This window comes from Carassius gibelio, chromosome A14 (genome assembly GCF_023724105.1).
Source record: "Carassius gibelio isolate Cgi1373 ecotype wild population from Czech Republic chromosome A14, carGib1.2-hapl.c, whole genome shotgun sequence".
NCBI lineage: Eukaryota > Metazoa > Chordata > Actinopteri > Cypriniformes > Cyprinidae > Carassius > Carassius gibelio.
Window position 1 is genome coordinate 3,337,038 of NC_068384.1, and position 15,050 is coordinate 3,352,087.

General features: G+C 37.8%; 1 protein-coding gene across 2 annotated transcripts; it reads left to right on the top strand.

Moving 5' to 3' along the window:
- Nucleotides 1-9,657: 9,657 nt before the first annotated feature.
- On the top strand, nt 9,658-14,401 carry LOC128027274 (serine protease 23). Of its 2 annotated transcripts, none has more exons than XM_052614708.1 (2): nt 9,658-9,805; nt 11,867-14,401. In XM_052614708.1, the coding sequence occupies exon 2, from the start codon at nt 11,885-11,887 to the stop codon at nt 13,013-13,015; it is 1,131 nt and encodes a 376-aa protein (XP_052470668.1). In that variant the 5' UTR covers nt 9,658-9,805; nt 11,867-11,884; the 3' UTR covers nt 13,016-14,401. The 2 variants fall into 2 exon arrangements, with proteins under 2 accessions (XP_052470668.1, XP_052470669.1); XM_052614709.1 differs by having other exon boundaries at nt 9,670-9,815; nt 11,876-14,401.
- Nucleotides 14,402-15,050: the final 649 nt, after the last annotated feature.

Sequence of the window (15,050 nt, forward strand, 5' to 3'; positions counted from 1 at the left end):
TATAAGTGTAGAAGGATGAGCTGGATTTAGTTTTTTAAAGATGTCGGTTCTCCTAGTCTCCAGCATGCAAACTGTTGGCTCTGAGAATTCGATGTTGGGGATGTGCCGGGGAAGGGGGATGTATTAGCCTGTGCTTGGCAGAATATTAGGGAGACTAGGCTATCTCCTGGGATACTGGGTTTTGTGCTTAAATGGACAAAAGCTAGAGGTTGAACAAGAGGACACACAGCTGCAGCCCAGTCTTTGCATCATCTCATCTCAGTCTCTGAGTCCTCATGCTATTAATTAGAAAGCAGCAGGACTGATCTTAGAGTCTGAGCGCTGTTTACAGCTGCGCCTGCTCTTGAGCTGATGTTTGATACACAAGAGAATAACAGAAAGTCAGTGCGGGACATTTATTGCACATCTTTGCATCATTTAACCTTAACGTTGCACAACAGAAACTGGATTTCTTATGTGGGGTGGTTCAAATCCAACACCTCATGCACCACATGTTTTCAGATCAGTTTCATGCACCCAAGCTTTAAAAAGTTATTAGCATTACAAATCTTGCTGTGAAGAACAGGTTTGAGAGCAAACAGCTAGTTCATTTTTTACTAAAAATCTTCTGTGTAGCTCTGACGTGAAATATGACAGCAAGCATCAAGTTTGACTTTGTCAACGAAAAACAAATAATTTAGATTTTTTTTTTTACACAGCCTCTATGCCATTGTAAGAACTACATTAGATTCTGTAAAATAATCCTAGTGCTTCATGAAAAAAAGGAAAAAAAAGAAAACAGAAAACCATTCAGAGAGATGTGAAGGTGAGTAGATGACAGAATTTTTATGTTCAGATGAACTACACTTTTAAGAGCAAATAAAACTTGGCATGACCCCAAAAAATTAAATTTCTACATCTGTAGATGAGTTTGTTTCTGCATTGGAACAGATTTGGAGTAATTTTGCATTGCATTTTCCCTCCTGAAAAAGTCCATCCCCTCTTGGCGTCTCACATCAAAATCCACTGATATATTTGTTTAGAATTGTTTTGGACTGTTTTGGCTTGAAAACAGTACTCAATCAATCTGTGATTTCTCTCTTGAGCTTTGTCACTGGAGAAAGCAATTTTATGGGTAGGAGACTCGTTTGAAGTTAATAATTTCCTGATAGATTTGTTTCTAACAAACACACATTTTTTTGCTTCACAAGATGCTAATTGATGGACCATAGTGGTGTGGATAATTTGTAAATTATTTTATCAGCTGTTTGGAAACTCATTCTGACGGCACCCATTCACTGCAGAGGATCCATTGGTGAGCAAGTTATGTGATGCTAAATCTAGTAATGCAGAAACAAACTCATCTACATCTTGGATGACCTGAGGGTGAGTACATTTTCTGCAAACTTTCATTTTGGGCTAAACCATTCCTTCAAAATAGAACAGCCTTTATTATAGAACAACTGAAACAATATCTGTTACAAATAACACCTACTTGGTTATATGATATATTCTTATTAGAATAAACCAATCAAAGCACATTTTAATCCACATGACAAAACATTTTTGCAGTGCAGAAAAGAGCTTACTTACTTGAACTATGGGAAGGCCCTAGAGAGCTATATTCCCATAGTTGTATGCAAGTGTAACTGTCTTGTAATAGGCCCATTATCTTCATGTCCTGAATAGAGCACAGAGCTGGTGTCAAATGCGGCTGTTCTGAGCAGGTTAATGTGAAACCAAGGGATGTTTGTTTGGTTGCTGGTACAAACTCGGTCGCTCTGTTTTTATAAGCTTCTCTCAGATAGATTCCCGCTGTCATGGATGGGGATGATGTTTTCCCCTCATGTTTTCTTTGCCCAGACACTAAATGTTTGAGATCACGCACGAATCTTCTGCAGCACTGACATGCATTAACAGTGCTGTCGTGATGAGCCTGGTCTTGCTGGTGTTAATGCCCCAGAGGAGAGATGCTCGCTGTACAGCGCTGGAATCCACATCAGACAGAAAGAAATTTATTTATTAAAAAAAAAAAAAAACTTGTCTGGGCAGGGCTCTTTGAAATACATTGAAATACCAAAAGTTTGATTAGTAAAGCAGATTAAAATGAAATCTGGAAGAGACTGTGTGTAATTCAAATAGTATTTTGTTTCACCACTAATGTGAGGTTGCTTTGGCTGTTGTTTATGAATAGATGGAGTAGAAAAGTTGTATGTTGATTTACAATCCCAGTCTCCTGCACCATTATCCCAGCACTCTCCATACAGTCTGTCCTTCTTCTAGTGAAGGAGATATTACTCCAGAAAAAAATAAAAGCTGCCTGCCAAACCCTCAGTGAATTCCTGATGAAGGAAAGAATGCAGCAGGAAAAGAAGCCACATTTTCTTCCCTTCATCCGACTTAGTTTTTTCAACTCTCTTAAAGAAAAAAAACATAAAATTGTCCTATATCCATTCTCCACGATTGTCTCTTTTTTTTTTCCCTGTTTCTCAATTTTGGCAGGCATTGGTGCTCCAAATGTTTCAGGCTGGAAGAAAACATTGTAGCAGAACTGAATAGTTTTGCATTCCTTTGAATGAAGTCTAATGAAATAAGTCTGTATGAATGATTAAACATTTACAATTGTTATAATGACATTTGTTTAAGGATGGTGCTCTACTGCACTTATTAAAGCTTCAAGGAAAGTACAAGGGAGTTGTGTTTGTTTTGCTGTGAAGTGTCAAAGGGGAAATGTCTGATTACCCAGTATCAGAGACGAAACGCAGGCAGCAGTTTGTTTGGCTTGTGAAGTACATCTGATAATTAGTTTGAGCTGTGGTAAAGGAACACTGCGGTCGTGCAGATGACTGCAGTGCACGGGGAGGCTGAAACGTGTCTTTGCATTGGATCAGAAATCATATTTGAAACCCAGGAGATGAAAGGTCTTTGTTCGGTTTGTCTCTTCGCTTATGCATGAGCTCATGCTGTGAATAGATATATATTAATTCTGACAGGTTAGAAAGTAAATCTGTGGTTTAGAAAGGAATATATTTTAGAAAACTGAAATTGTGGCCACACACTCTGTTTTGTATTTTAGGCAGGCTGCTCATGAGCAGTGTTTTAAATTGTAGTTTTCCTTCGTGCATTAGGATGTGCCTTTAGTCATTCTAGAGCAATCCAGTTCTAGACAGATCCACATGAGTCTGCTGCATCAGGAAGCTTTCAGTCTGCTCCTCCAGTCACTCATAGTTGTCATGGTTGGTGTGTAAATTACTATTGTCATTCTCATAAAATCCCAACACAACCCTGTTTGCTATTCAGCTTAGTTTTCGCCTTAAAGGGAAAGAGAATTCAGCATTAACTTAAAGGGAACTAGAAGGGATATTTCAACCAAAAATAAAACACTTGTCATTATTTGTTTACCCTCATGTTGTTCTATCCTATGGAGCCTTGTTTCTATCATGGGATAAAAAAAGTTAACTGTGACATTTTATCTCACAATTCTGAGGTTGATACAGTATGTTGCATTTGTTTTTTTCCCTTGCAATTCTGAGAAAATTGCAGTGTGAAACTCAAATGTATAATTGCGAGTTTATATCATATAATATGTATTTCTGACACGAAAAGTCCTATGATATAAAATCTAAATTGCATGGCAGGATTGTGAGATGTAATCTCACATCTAGCTTGCAACAGCAAAACATAAACTTGCAATTCTAAGAAAAAGATCTGAGATAAAAAGATAAAGTCACATTGTTTTTGAATGGTTTTTATTATGTGGCAGAAATTGGCTTCCATAGCATACTGAAATAATGTGAAATAAAATACTTTTTATTTGGTTTAATGTTTAACACATGAAGATGATATTTCATGCAGGCATTTCATTTCATGTTGGAAAGACTGTCATTTCATGCATTTGTTTTAGTTCAGTTCTGTGTGACTGAATTAAGTCTTTTATTATTTTGCTCTGGGCATCTGAGAGAACTGAAATTGGCTCAGAGAACGACAGACTGAGATTCATTTATATTCTTTCTCTCTCTGTTTCTCTTTCTCTCATAATCCTCCCTCCCTCACCTTCTCATAGTCTGAACCATAAATTAACCCAAAGTGGAGGACTATTATGTGCATTAATCTGCCATGATTACAGCAGAATTTTATATTTGCTCAGCTGTCTGGAAAGCGCTTTCTCCAATCAGCTCACTGTGCCGATATAAAACCTTTCAGTGTTTCACTGCAGTATTTATGGCATATATAAATGTACTTCCTCAGAATGGCTTGAAAAACAGCACGCAATCGTGCAAGGCTGACGTGGAGACCTTTAAAGTGGCCATTACCATGAGAGTCCTTTCACGAGGTCAGCCGTCCAGATGAGTGCTGGACTGTGTCTGGTAACATCTGCAAAGTTGTCACATCAGACTCAGTACAGCTGTTTCCGTCTGCCAGTCTTGACATTATGACTTCTCACACACAGAAATCACTTTATACTCAATTTCTATATAGTTTATAGTCAATGAACATGAAAATCAAAAATGATCATTTATTTAACCATATATGATTTCAAACCTGCAGAACACAAAACAAGAAATGAGAAATGAGTGGCCAAAACAATGTGATATTTCAAAGTATGTTTTGACTTGGAATATAGTGTGCACTTTTATTATACTTCAAAGGTGCATTTGTAAATATTTTTGAAGCTTATAAATGGCCGCCCACTTTTGTTTTTACGGAAAAGAGCAGATTGTACAGTCTACCTAACATATTTTCTAAATACAGAATGAAATAACATAGAGTAAATGAGGACAAATGTTTTCGAGTGGGCTATTCCTTTAAGTGGTGGGTGAAATGTGTTTTTTGTTCCACGGCTACTGTAATGCGAAAAAGAAACATTTCTGCCTCAGACAGAAGTTTGCTTCAGCAACATGTCTCTTTTTCTTGGCTTCATATTTCACCATGTGGACAATCATTTTCCAGTATGGTAATAATGCCTTCATTTCCACCATGTCAGCACAGTGGATGCCACAGTATTGCCCTTTTTTGTTTTTGTTCCTAAAGGGACAAATCAATCAATTTAAGAACTGTCATTCTTAGTTAAAAACATTATTTAGTTAAAAACATTTTAACACACAGCCTATGAATGTTATTATCTGGAATTAGATTTCTAATGACCAACAATTAGTCCAGCTTTTAAACATGTTAGAAGCTTATCATCACAAAGTTGCTCAAGGATTAGGAAAAGTCTTTATTAATAATGTTTTATTTCAACAAAACCAAGCAACCCTGTGCTTGGAGCCAGTCACATGCTCCTTATAAATGTTTTTGCGATAAGAATATTTTGTTCTGCATTCCTCTGCTTCTTTTTTTTTTGCACATTATGTGTTTTCGTGTCGATTTTCCACTCACTCCTCTGAGCTGCCAAGCTGGGAATGAGCTCATACTGTGGGGAAGCAGAGCTGCATTTATACCCCTCTGGATCTCCCGGGGAGAGCGAGCCTGTGAGATGAGAAGGGGAAGCACAAAATGAGAGCGCGAGAGATAGAGTTTGTCAGAAGAGGTTAGAGAAGAAGAAAGAAGAATCTGTGTAGCACAGTAGTGGTCAGAGTCAAAGTGGACAGCTGTGTTGTGGAAGAGGAGAAGTCAGACCCTTTGAAGGGGAACAGAGAACAGTAGAAACACAAAGGACAGTCAGTGACCTCATCTGGTGTTTGACACTTAAAAAGCTGGATGATTAAAAAGACACGATGGAAGGTGGATTGTTAAGGTTCTTAGGTCTGATCTTATATGGTTAATGAAGATACTGCGTTTCCAAAACTGCTTAGGTGAAGTTCTTTCTCCTGCTACACTGTAAATAAAGATGATCAGAGTTTATACTACTGGGCTGTTGAATGCTTAAATCTGATTGTCTGAAGAAGGTTCTAAGGTGTGCAAACATTTTCAGTGAAACACACGGCTAAAGAATTTCCAGACAGGTCTTGACCGCATAAAAAATGTATCTTGCACACAAGAGAGTTTTACGGACAAAAACCTGACGAATGTCTCAAAATAAAACTAAATTATTAGAAGACAATGCACACATCCTGGCCGCATCAACACCTCAGGTGTGCATTATTTTTTTTTAAATAATTCAACGGCCTGTCATAAATGATTCCTTATGTTTTACTAGAAAATAATATTTAATTTTTTCTACTTTATTTCATATTTCATTCGGTCTGTTACTTTATAATTATTTGTGAAATTCACTAGCAGTTTCTAAGCAATTTTCCAACACCAAATGTTTTTCAAATGTATAGCCTACATTGTTTGCCATTTGTATGTAGTTTTATGATCTTATTTCAAGTGAGAAACATGTTGCATGCATGTACAAATATTTTATTTATTTTTTTTACATTCATTTTAACATAATATCTTGTTGAAGAAGTAGTCCATTCACACATTGTTTCATCTTTTCCCATACTGCAGTCTGATTGACAGTATGCTCTGGAAGTGAGTCAAGCACAATGACAAATGTTATGAAAAGCTTTTTCCGCTGTTGTGAGTCCAAAACACTGGGTCGAACCAAAAGTCAGTTAATGTATTAAAGAGAACAGAGGGAGTCTCTGAACTTGTTAACAATACTTATTTGCTTGGATGTAAAGGAATTAGGGGTTGGGAGAGAATGGGACTTCTCTGCTACACCTTATAATAGATTTGAAGTTGTGCAATAACCACACCTATGTTTTTAACACAGAGTTCATACAAACATTCACAATGCTTTAATAGGAGTGCCACTGAATAGGTCTTGGTCTTTATTACTGTGCAGAGAAGAAAGCATGGCCCCTTAAAAGGGACTGTCATAGAATACTCTTCAAGCTGCTGTGGCTTCTCAGGTTACAGTTCACGACAAAAAGTCTGTTATCGTCTCTCCCCTATATACATTATCTGTTATTCACGCATAATTGAGATGGGAATCATAAAGAACTGAATGATTCTGGTTCCAACTGTGATTCCTTAAGAGTTCTGAGATTGTTTCAGCAATACATTTCCATAAATGGAAATTACAAAAATGTGAACAGTGTGTTAATAATTACATTAATTGGGTCTCATTGGCCATAAATACAATGATATCACTGCTTGGTTCATAGAATCGGACATTGTGATTCACATTGAGAATCTACTCCAACTGATACATGAGTGTTTGTGATTCACCACAGAAAAGAGTCTTTAGCTCTCAAATCAGACTTTGCTGATCACGCTGTGTTTTTATTTAATAAAGAATGTTTTTCACTCTGGAATCTGAATTCCTTGTATGTTTTTGGCTAAAAAGAACCATTCATAAGCATCATTAGCTCAGAAATCACCTTCAGTGTTGACACGCTGTTCTGATTTACTGAAAAGAATAAGAGTCATTCGCTTGAAAATCAGACTTTTCTTATCGTGTTGCATTTAACACGCTGAATATTAATACAGGAGACACTTTTAGACTATTTGATGCTGTTAAGCATCTGCTGGAACTGATCCATTATGCAAAGCATTCTGTTACTTTAACAGATGTTTTTATTAGCTTTTTATGTAACAGGTTCTTGGTTCCTAACACTACTTATAATTAATGTATTTAGCTAGAACATTTTTGTTTCACTTTAACTTTTGTAATAACTTTTTTGAAATTTGAGGTATTTTAGTCACATCAGCACCAACTCAAAAATGCCACAATATCCTGCTATAAAATATGCACTTTAGTGGCTTTGTACTGAAGCATTATACCATATCAGCTGAGTATATGTCTGTTGAGGAAACCCATTGACTTGTTTTGCATCCTTTAGTGGAAGAATTTCACCTTTTCCATGAACTATGAGCTTCAAAGACTCTCCAACTGCAAATTATCCAGTGTTGCTGTAGAAAAGGCTTTTCTGTTTGTCAAAAAAAAAAAAATACTCCAAAGAAGAGAAGACAAGAATCAGTTGTTCTGAAAATAGACAGCCTGTAGTGATTAGAGACAAGGCCACAAAGGCACAGGACTTGGAGGTGATAAAAGATCAGCTTTAGAGGAATGAAAAAAGGCCCCGCCTCCCTCCATGAGGCATGAAGCCACGACAGGTCAAGAACAAGAGTCCCACTGTAAAGCGATCTGGGGATTGTCCAAGGTAGTAGATTCCTGTCGGGTGAATGAGATTTAGACTGCATTTCCAATGTCCTTATCACTTATCCCTTATCACTAACCACAAAAGAGCATGGCAAATATCAGTGGCTTGTCAGCTAGATTATCCACTTCAGTCTCTGGTGGTTTGTGATGTTAAATAATATATATATATATAATATATATGGAAGTGTGCAGGAAACACAATTTGAACAGCATGTCAGTGCCAGCACACGTCAATTGAATCTCGCTCACCCACCGTGACACTCAATGTAGTACATGATAACATCACTGAACAGTGTTTTGCTATGGTATTAGACATTTACAGACTTCCAGGACCCCTACAAGACTTCAAACATTCCTTATCCTGGTGAAAAACCACTGGTTGAGTGAACAGCCCTGGGGTGTTGTGGAAAAAATCTTTTGTATTGGAAATGAAGCAGACTGAGTAATACACTAAGATTAACTGTAGTATGGAAGCCTTAACATAATAATAAATCTGTGTATATCTCTGTACCTTTATTACTTGAAATTTGACTTTGAATTTCACAATTGTGACTGTATATCACACAATGTCACAATGTTTTCTTTTTTTTATCTCAAAATTATCGTTTTATTTTATTTATTTTTTTACTCCAAGGCTGCAGGCTAGCATACTTTGGCACATGATTGTATGGCTTGTTTAGTTGAGTAAAAGCGATATGATTTGATATGCTTTTTATGCACTTGAGCAACAAATGCAATTTAATCTCTTTTTTCCCTCTTTGCTACACACGCACACCCACACACATATTGCTGGAGACTGTTTAAATCTGTGTATTTTAGGCCCATTGTTTTGTGCAGTGCAACTTAGAAATGGAAATCTTTTGACATAGAGCTTTCCTGAGTGTTTTGTGCAGGTTAGGGCAGGTGGTGTGAGTGCTTGAGGAAGATCAATGTCAGATGGTTATATTCAAGCTTGCACTATGCAAGTATGGACATCATGACTGCAATTCGCCCAAATTGTCTTGGAATGTGTTCTCTTATTATACCAAACCTCTTAACAATTCATCATTTTAACCCATTTAACCCATAACAGTTAAGATTAGTAACTTCTATAGATAGCTTTAAGGAGTCATAATAAGCATTACATGCTGCACAGTTACCAAAACACATGGCATGTGCTTGCACTTGCTTTGAATGGCATAGTCCATGAAGTCTAAATTAACTGAAGTGAGAAGGAATGTAGGCTCAAGACTCTAGCCTATGATAGACAGCTTTATAACACCTGCAAGAAAGTATTAATGTGTGCCAAGGCATGCCCAGAATATAGTCTTTTAGCTGGCAATTTTTGTGATTACATTTAAATAGTAACGATTACGAGCAGAAGGAAGTACAGTAGTGAAGAAGTATCTTTCGGACGCACCATCTTTGCCTTTATCACTGCGACGGCGGCACTAGGACCACGCGGGGAGGTGCCTCAGTTATTGGGCATGACGACCTCAGTTTTGCGCTACACCATTCAACGAGAGACAAGTATGCTATCTGACGTGATGAAATAAAGGGTCGTTGAAAAGAATCGGTGTTTGAAGAAAGGCTAGACGGTTAAAAAGATTTTGAATGTTTTGCGGACCTGTCACGCACTCCAGAGCAAACCTTCACAGTGGAGATGGAGACTGGGATACCCGGTGAACTTTCAGGAGAAGAATCTGTGATTTGGATTTAAACAAGCTTTGGTGATTCTAAATACAGCTTAAAGTTAAGTATCCTCCATTAACGGATTTCTTTTAACTGTTTTGTATCATTTCCTCGTCACAGAGAGTGTGCGTAAAGCAGTGGCGCACGGGTCAAACACTGCTGCTCTTGGTTGTACGTATGATTAAACTCTCGTTTTAATTGCGATGCCTCCAAACATTACAAGTTACAAAAAAAAAAATTTTTTTATTTAAAGCCGTTTTGCCAATATAAAATGCTTAGTTTGTGTCTCCTAGCTGTCTTTTGCGCTAGTACATTGCAGTTGTTGGTTTGCACAGCCACAATGGGAAAGTGAGGGTACTAGGTAAACAGAGTTTGTTTTCCTTGATTTTAACAACAACGCAAGGCGTGTATAGGGTTAGTTGAACATTGATTCATGATGTAAAGGACAACAAAAGAGACGAGATTGGGGGTTTCAGGACAAAGGGATGTTGGGAGAAACAGGTTGTTCACCAGGTGTCACACATGGCTGTCCACGATGAATGGAGCAGATGATAACGTCCCTTAATATTGGGACTTCTCAAGTCTTATAATACGCATATGGCTATACACTATTATGTGCGTCGTGCATTGATGTTTTTCCCCCCGGACTGTAACTTAAATATGAATAGGCAATGCACATATTTGCACATAATTCATCAAATTAAAATGTTTATAAAACAGTTTTACGCTATGATAAAATAACTATAGTGTTGAGCTAAGTTTTTATATTATATAAACCCAGAGGCGTATTCAGATTTTTTTTTTTTTTTTGCTAGTTTTACATATTATACAACATAAAAGAGTTGTACACTCAGAAAAAGTTGATTTATTGTACACAAAAAGTGGGTGACAGCAGTTAGTATACAAACTTTATTTTTACAGGCTAGTGGGACCATGTAGTGTAAGTCCATGTGATGTCCAAAATCACTGGTACTTTTAAACAGATTGTAGCCAGCTAAATGTAAAATCTTTGAATGAACTCTCTGTAGGCTTCTTCAGAATCTATGGGATATTTCCATTAATTTCTTGTCTTTATTGAACATTCTGACCAAAATGCACTTATCTATTGTTGCTCAAGAATGTTGTGACCAACACTCTTAAAAATAAATATTCCAAAAGAGATTTTTCACGGTGCCATAAAAAATTATTTTGGGTTCCTTTCAGTAAAATTCTTAAAGGAATGCTTTTTTTCTCCTTAAGGCTCAAGTGCTCTATATGTTTTTGCTCGCATTTTTATCCCGATGTACATTCAATGCTAGCTGTCGAATGTCAAAAGCCAGTCTGCAAACTTGTGTTGACAAGTTTCACTTTGAATTTTAGCTTCAGACTACGATTCCATCCATTCAGAAGATATCCGAACATGTTTGATATTTTGAGAGAATTTTCGAACACAATGCCTGCATTCAAAATCACATGCTGTCTAGTAGGTATAAAAATTTGGTTTAATGTTTAGTTAACGCTCTTCACAACTATTTAAAACAGTAAATTCTATTTAGTATGAATATGGGTCGTATGAATGAAATTCGGACATACTACATCCATCATGTTACTGTCACGTGACATACCAGCATTAGTTGCATCGCTTCACTGTTATTCACAACTGTTATTCTCTTTTAGCTTCATGGGGTGAAGTTTTTACTAAATGCATACTCCAGAGACTAAAAGTCGTCTTAAAGTTTTTCTAATACTACTCTTGGCAAACTGTTTGACATTAATACTATTGCAGCAAACGATTTGTTGTGTCTAGGAACAAGACATTGTTCTTGTGTTCAGAAAGACAGAAGACAGTTTTTCTCTGTAACAATTTGCTAAGATGGAAAATGTATTATGCCTAGTGTTTGAAAATTGTCATGTAGTGTATTCCAGCCTTTCCATACTATTCCATAGTGTGCAAAATTGGTGCAAAATCCACTATATAACAAACATTTTGTTAAAGGTTCTTAATGGAACCATACATGCCAATAAAGAACCTAAATTAGGATTAAACTCTCAGCGTTAAATTTCCTTAGCCTTAAATATGCAAAATGGAGGACATCCTGAGCTTTATTTCATGCTTGCATGTATTTTTGTACTTGCTTTTAGGTTGAATACTTCTTAGCAATGGTGCCAAACCGGAGATTGGGTCTGGTCCATCCTTGCTGTATTGGCCTGCTTTTCCTACTCCTCCTGCCCAGCTCAGTTTCAGTGAGAGAACCTCATCATCAGTCCCACATCCACCTCCCCTCGCTGATACCTCACGCCACCCTGCCTCTGTCCCGCTCCCGCTTTAGTTCCAAAGCTCAGCTGGACTTCACTACCCACTGCAACGAGAGCTGCTACCACAAAAGAGAAGACACTGATAAAGAGCACATAGCTTTCGAAACTCTTTATTCAGATGGTTCCCGAACTTTAACCACGGTGGACCTGGAAGAAAACAACACTGAACTTACTTTCAGGCAGCCCAAAGCAACCACTCCCAGGCGTAAGCGGCTAAAACGGCAGGTCTACGGTTCAGATGGGCGATTTAACATCCGCGGTGAAAACTTCCTTTTGGACTACCCGTTCTCCACAGCCGTACGCATCTCCACCGGCTGCACTGGAGTTCTGGTGTCCCAGCAGCACGTCCTGACCGCAGCTCACTGCGTGCATGATGGAAATGATTATGTCAAGGGAGCAAGAAAGCTCAGGGTGGGCTTTCTAATCCCTCCATCTGTTAACGGTACAAGGCTGGGTCAGGCTCCCGTGAAGAAACCCATGGTGCGCTGGGTGAGAGTTAAACGCACACGTGTTCCTAAAGGCTGGATTCAAGGTCCTCAAGAGGTCAGCATGGATTTTGACTATGCACTTCTAGAGTTGCTCTGGTCTCACCGGCGTCCCTTCATGAGGCTGGCTGTGGCACCCTCATCAGACTATTTGGCTGGTAAACGCATCCACTTCTCTGGATTTGACAGTGACCGGCCTGGAGAACTGGTGTACCGCTTTTGTCCAGTGGAGGATGAGTCCAATGATTTGATCTATCAGCACTGTGATGCCCGCCCTGGAGCGAGTGGCTCTGGTGTTTACGGACGCATGTGGGACGATACATTAAAGCGCTGGGAGCGCAAGGTCATTGGAATCTTCTCGGGCCACCAGTGGCTAGAAATCAACGGTGAGAATCGCGACTTCAACGTGGCTGTTCGCTTCACTCCGCTGAAGTTTGCTCAGATCTGTTACTGGGTTCATGGAAATAAGGTGGACTGCAGTCAGGACTGAAAATATTACGATATGAAATCAGTGGACAAAATATGACGTGCCTGATTTTGGAAACTGCACTTTACAGTCCTTTTACGAGCGTGGCTACTGAATCTGAGATGAAAGAAGGTCTATGGATGGGAGATCAATATCCAACGGCTTTGATCAATGAACTGGAACTTTGTTTAACCACTACCTTTAGATTTTGCTCACTATACTGGCAATGTAACGCATAGATTTAGACTCAGTGAGTCCTACAACCCAATAGATTTATCTTGTTGAGTCTTTGCCAGTGTTAAGTAGGCATCTGATCTCAGTTCTACGATTCTCTCCACAGCCTTGCTTTGTTCAGATTACTCATTATAAATGCTTCGCACTGTTCTTTGCACATTTAGAAATTAGATTTGGGACCGGCTTTCTTACATCTCAACACTTGGGTTTTGGTTTATGCTAGATTAAAGGGATACTCCACCCCAAAATGAAAATTTTGTAATTAATCATTTTACCCCCATGTCTTCCTAATGCGGAAAAACTCTGTTCATCTTCAGAACACAATTTAAGATATTTTGAATGAAAACCGGGAGGCTTGATACTGTCCCATAGACTTCCAAATAAGTTACACTGTCAGAGTCCTGAAAAGTATGAAAGTCGTGAAAAGACGTCCTCAAAATAGTATCTTCCATCATCGGTTGAACCGTAACATTATGAAGCGACTAGAATACTTTTTTTACACAGAGAGAGAAAAAAAAAGTCTTTATTCAACAATTCCTCTCCTCTGTTTCTCTCCACTTCATCAGTTGAACCAATGATGGAAGATGTTATTCTGAGATCATCTTTCATACTTTTCTGGACTTTGACAGTGTAACTTATTTGGAAGTCTATGGGACAGTCTCAAGCCTCCCGGTTTTCATTCAAAATATCTTAAATTGTGTTCTGAAGACGAACAAAGCTTTTATGGGTTTGGAACGAAATGGGGGTAAATGAATAATGACAAAAATTTCATTTTGGGGTGGAGTATCCCTTTTTGTATTTGGTATCTAAAAGAAGCTTCCTTCTTTTCCATACCTGCACATCCGTTTGGTCTGCTAAGTATACTATTTTATGATTTATGATTACCGCAATAACATAAAATCGATGACTGTGAGGTGTAGTATGGGTGTTGATGTTGAAGTTGATGCATTGATCTGGCACTATGAATATAGGTCACTCTTCTACAGTTGCATACTCTTTTCCAAGACAGAAGACGACCTCATATTGGTAACATTACAGGGAAATTATTTCCCCTATTCTTCTATGTTGGAGTCATATATGAAGACTGGACACAAATTAAGAGAAAGGTTGTGGGATAAATGATTAGTATTCTATTTTTTAAAAGCTTTTATTTTTAATGAACTTAAATATACCTTGTTTTGGTTGTCTTTTTATTGCAATTTTAGAGGTTATTCCTCAATGAGGACTTTTTTATTTTCTAAAGAAGCTAGTAGTAACACTATATAAGTTTGTATTGTATGTAGTATATATATATATATATATATATATATATATATATATATATATATATAGTACCCTATGGTGGAAAGTAAACAAAAAAAATACATTAACAGATCCTTCCAGTCATTACACGTACAGTAACACTTTTATTTGTCATTAAAGTGTGCGGGTTCAATGCTGCAGTAGCTACTGATAGCTTGTGGTTTGTTAATTCAATCTCAAAAACAATGTAACACGCTAGGAAGGGTTCAGAGATTGAGGAAGGTGGAAGGTTCATTTTTCCAGCGGGGTTTTGAATGAATCTCTGCTGCCCTCCATTGGTTCACGTGGGTACTTATTTTATTGAGTCGTTCACAACATGGCTGAGTGCTCACGGTTCAGTCAGCGATTATACTGACGTGATCACGTCATTCACAGCAGCATTGCAGGAGATCAGTGCTTTAAAATAGGCCAAACTGTGCTGTTTTTAAAAGAACAAATGGTCTAGCGTACCACACACTTGATTTATTTATTGGACAATCAAAACTGTTCACAGATATCCCATTTGTTTTACTAAATATACTAA

Bases quoted from the DNA above. Each gene is read 5' to 3' on its own strand.
- LOC128027274 (XM_052614708.1), top strand. From the start codon at position 11,885: ATGGTGCCAAACCGGAGATTGGGTCTGGTCCATCCTTGCTGTATTGGC.